The following is a 2,500-nucleotide window of genomic DNA, read 5'->3' on the forward strand; positions in this document are numbered from 1 at the left end:
AAACTGAGGACTGATGCAGCCAGTGGATGGGTCAAGTGCCCTTTGCAGCTGTGGGTATGTGGTGATACCTTGTGGCCTATGGATCCAGACCACATGAAGCCAGTGAGTGCAAACAATGTGTTGGAGGCCAGCAAGCCGGCAGCATCATGTGCTCACTTGGTCCAAGGCAGTGTGACAGCAGAACATTTAACAACATTTTGGCCCCCAAAGAAACTTTCATGAGTAAACAGCATCCTGATCTGACAACAGAGGTGACACAGCTCATCACTCTTCCCCTTAGTTTCCATGCCTCCCCCCACCCTCAGCCTTCCCTGTTTGTTGTCCCTCCTCTGGCACTCAGGTGCAAGTGAAACAGTGAGCAATAAGCCACCATTCACATTGTCTGCCTCATGTAGATGTGACCCAGCCTGACCTCGCTCATGCCAACCAACAGCTCCACAACGCATCTCATCGCACAAACTCGCTGACCCCTGAACACATCCCTGCACTCTGGCCTGATCCTTACAATAAAATCTTTGTGCCTTGTTCTTGTGTCCACAGTGGTGGGGAGAGACAAGTCATTAACACAATAATAATAAATGTGAGTCTGAAGAGACAGGATATCTGGGAGAAAGTATAGAGAAAATAATGATGCGAGGAAGACAGAAATTTAGTAAGAGGGAGGGGGGGGGGAAAAAAAAAAAAAAAAAAAAAAAAAAAAAAAGTAGAGAAAGGCAGCACTGTCATGTTTTGGGCTCGGCATGTTATTACCAAATGCCCAGAGCTTAACTTACAATATAAATAGGTTAATGTGCCAATGCTTTTTCTGACACATTAGGAATGAACTGACTATTTACAAATGAATAATAAAATATAGAGAAAAAATAAAAAATGAAAAAGAATGAAAGAAAAGAAAACATTTGAATGACATAACAATATTGGTCATGATGATACAAAAACGCTTTATCCCGTACGAAGAGAAATGCGCATCTAACCTGCTTCCGAGTCAGAGGAATCTGAGGATGATGATGAAGATGAGGATGATGATGAATCACTGTCTGAAGAAGATGAGCTGGATTCTGTTAAGCGGGATGTGCCCCCACCAACTGCATCCATACTCTTATTCTCTTCTGGAAAAAACAAGAAAAGAAAAGACTTAAAATCTTTTCTTTTACTCCTCTCAGCATGGAAACACCAGATTCAAAACTCTTTAACAAAATAACTTGAGAGAAATCATTTTCACACTTACACAGCTACGGAATAGCAAGCTGTGAGCACCCTCAAAAAAAGACTGTACAAGGGAAAAATTTAAATAACCAAAAAGACAAAAGGTAACATGGAAAGAATGGGCATCGAAAATTGGGGATTCACTGCAAACTAACCTTTTTTGGGTGTCTTCTTGGCAGCTGGAGTACCTAATTGGCCAGTTACATCTTGTAATCGCTTTTCAAGTTCCTGCTTCTTTTCTGCCATAGATTCCTCCTTTGTTTTTGACACAACACTTTTTTTATCTTGTCGAGCTGTAGCAAAGAAATCATACTTTCAGATTTTGAGGACGACGTAAAAGAAAAGTCTTTTCGTATAAGGTTAAGGAACTTGCTCTACTGTACATATCTATTCACTTTTTAATGAGTACGCTGATCCATTTCTTATTAATGATCAGACACAGTAACTCTCACTACTAATTCCCTTCAAAACAGGTTGAAGATGTGTACTAACTACATCTAAAAAGGAAATCAAATATTGTAACATGAACCTTGATATTCTTAAAAAAGCAAATGCCAATCATACTATTATGATATGACTACAAAATAGCCTTTAAGAGAAGAATTTGTGTATAAAACCCTCTCCATATAAAAAACACATGACCTACCTCTATGAATACATTAGTTGAAATCTAAGAATTTCAGATCCATTCTTAGTGACACTTATCATAAACATACATATGCAATCACATTCAGCTTCAGCATAAGTCTACTCTTCTACAGCACTGTAAATTGTTTCAATATTCAAAGGCTTTATGTATATGATTAATTGCACTTTTTTTTTTCTCTTTTTTTTTTTTTACAAAGTTAGGATATGAGTTTACAACTTCCAGTACTGTTCAGTTCCTGTAACAACATAAAATGCAAAGCAATTGACTTACCATAAGGCTTTCTTGGTTTTTTCCTGAGACATGATGCAACATACGCTTCTAATTCTCTCAGGGTAGAGGGTTTTAAGGTTTCAAAGTCTATTTCAATCTCATCTGGATTCGAGTCTCTCAGAGAAGGTTCTCTCGTCTGGATTATGTGCACCACTCGCCCCAACTTGTCGCCTGATGAAAAGAAGAAATGCTTTTAAAAGATAATTCTTTATGAAGGATGGATACTTTTTCCTTATATAGAGAAATATGGGAATGAAACAAGACATTTTACTTTTAAGCCATTGCACAATTTATAGGGGGAAAAAAAAAAAAAAAAAAAAAAAAAAAAAAAAAAAAATGCATTGCAAAATCTCCCAACAAACATCCTCTTTCTCA

General features: G+C 37.6%; 1 protein-coding gene across 5 annotated transcripts in view; it reads right to left on the reverse strand.

Annotated features, from left to right (window-relative positions):
• LOC113805128 (female sterile (1) homeotic) overlaps nt 1–2,500 on the reverse strand; it is a gene marked incomplete at its 5' end in the record, with an annotated part of 62,630 nt that overhangs the window by 44,786 nt on the left and 15,344 nt on the right. For all 5 annotated transcript variants that reach the window (XM_070135379.1, XM_070135376.1, XM_070135377.1 and 2 more), the window contains 3 exon segments: nt 975–1,109; nt 1,362–1,499; nt 2,126–2,296. In XM_070135379.1, coding sequence (XP_069991480.1) covers nt 975–1,109; nt 1,362–1,499; nt 2,126–2,296 — 444 coding nt within the window.

This window comes from Penaeus vannamei, chromosome 20 (assembly GCF_042767895.1).
Source record: "Penaeus vannamei isolate JL-2024 chromosome 20, ASM4276789v1, whole genome shotgun sequence".
NCBI classification, from domain to species: domain Eukaryota; kingdom Metazoa; phylum Arthropoda; class Malacostraca; order Decapoda; family Penaeidae; genus Penaeus; species Penaeus vannamei.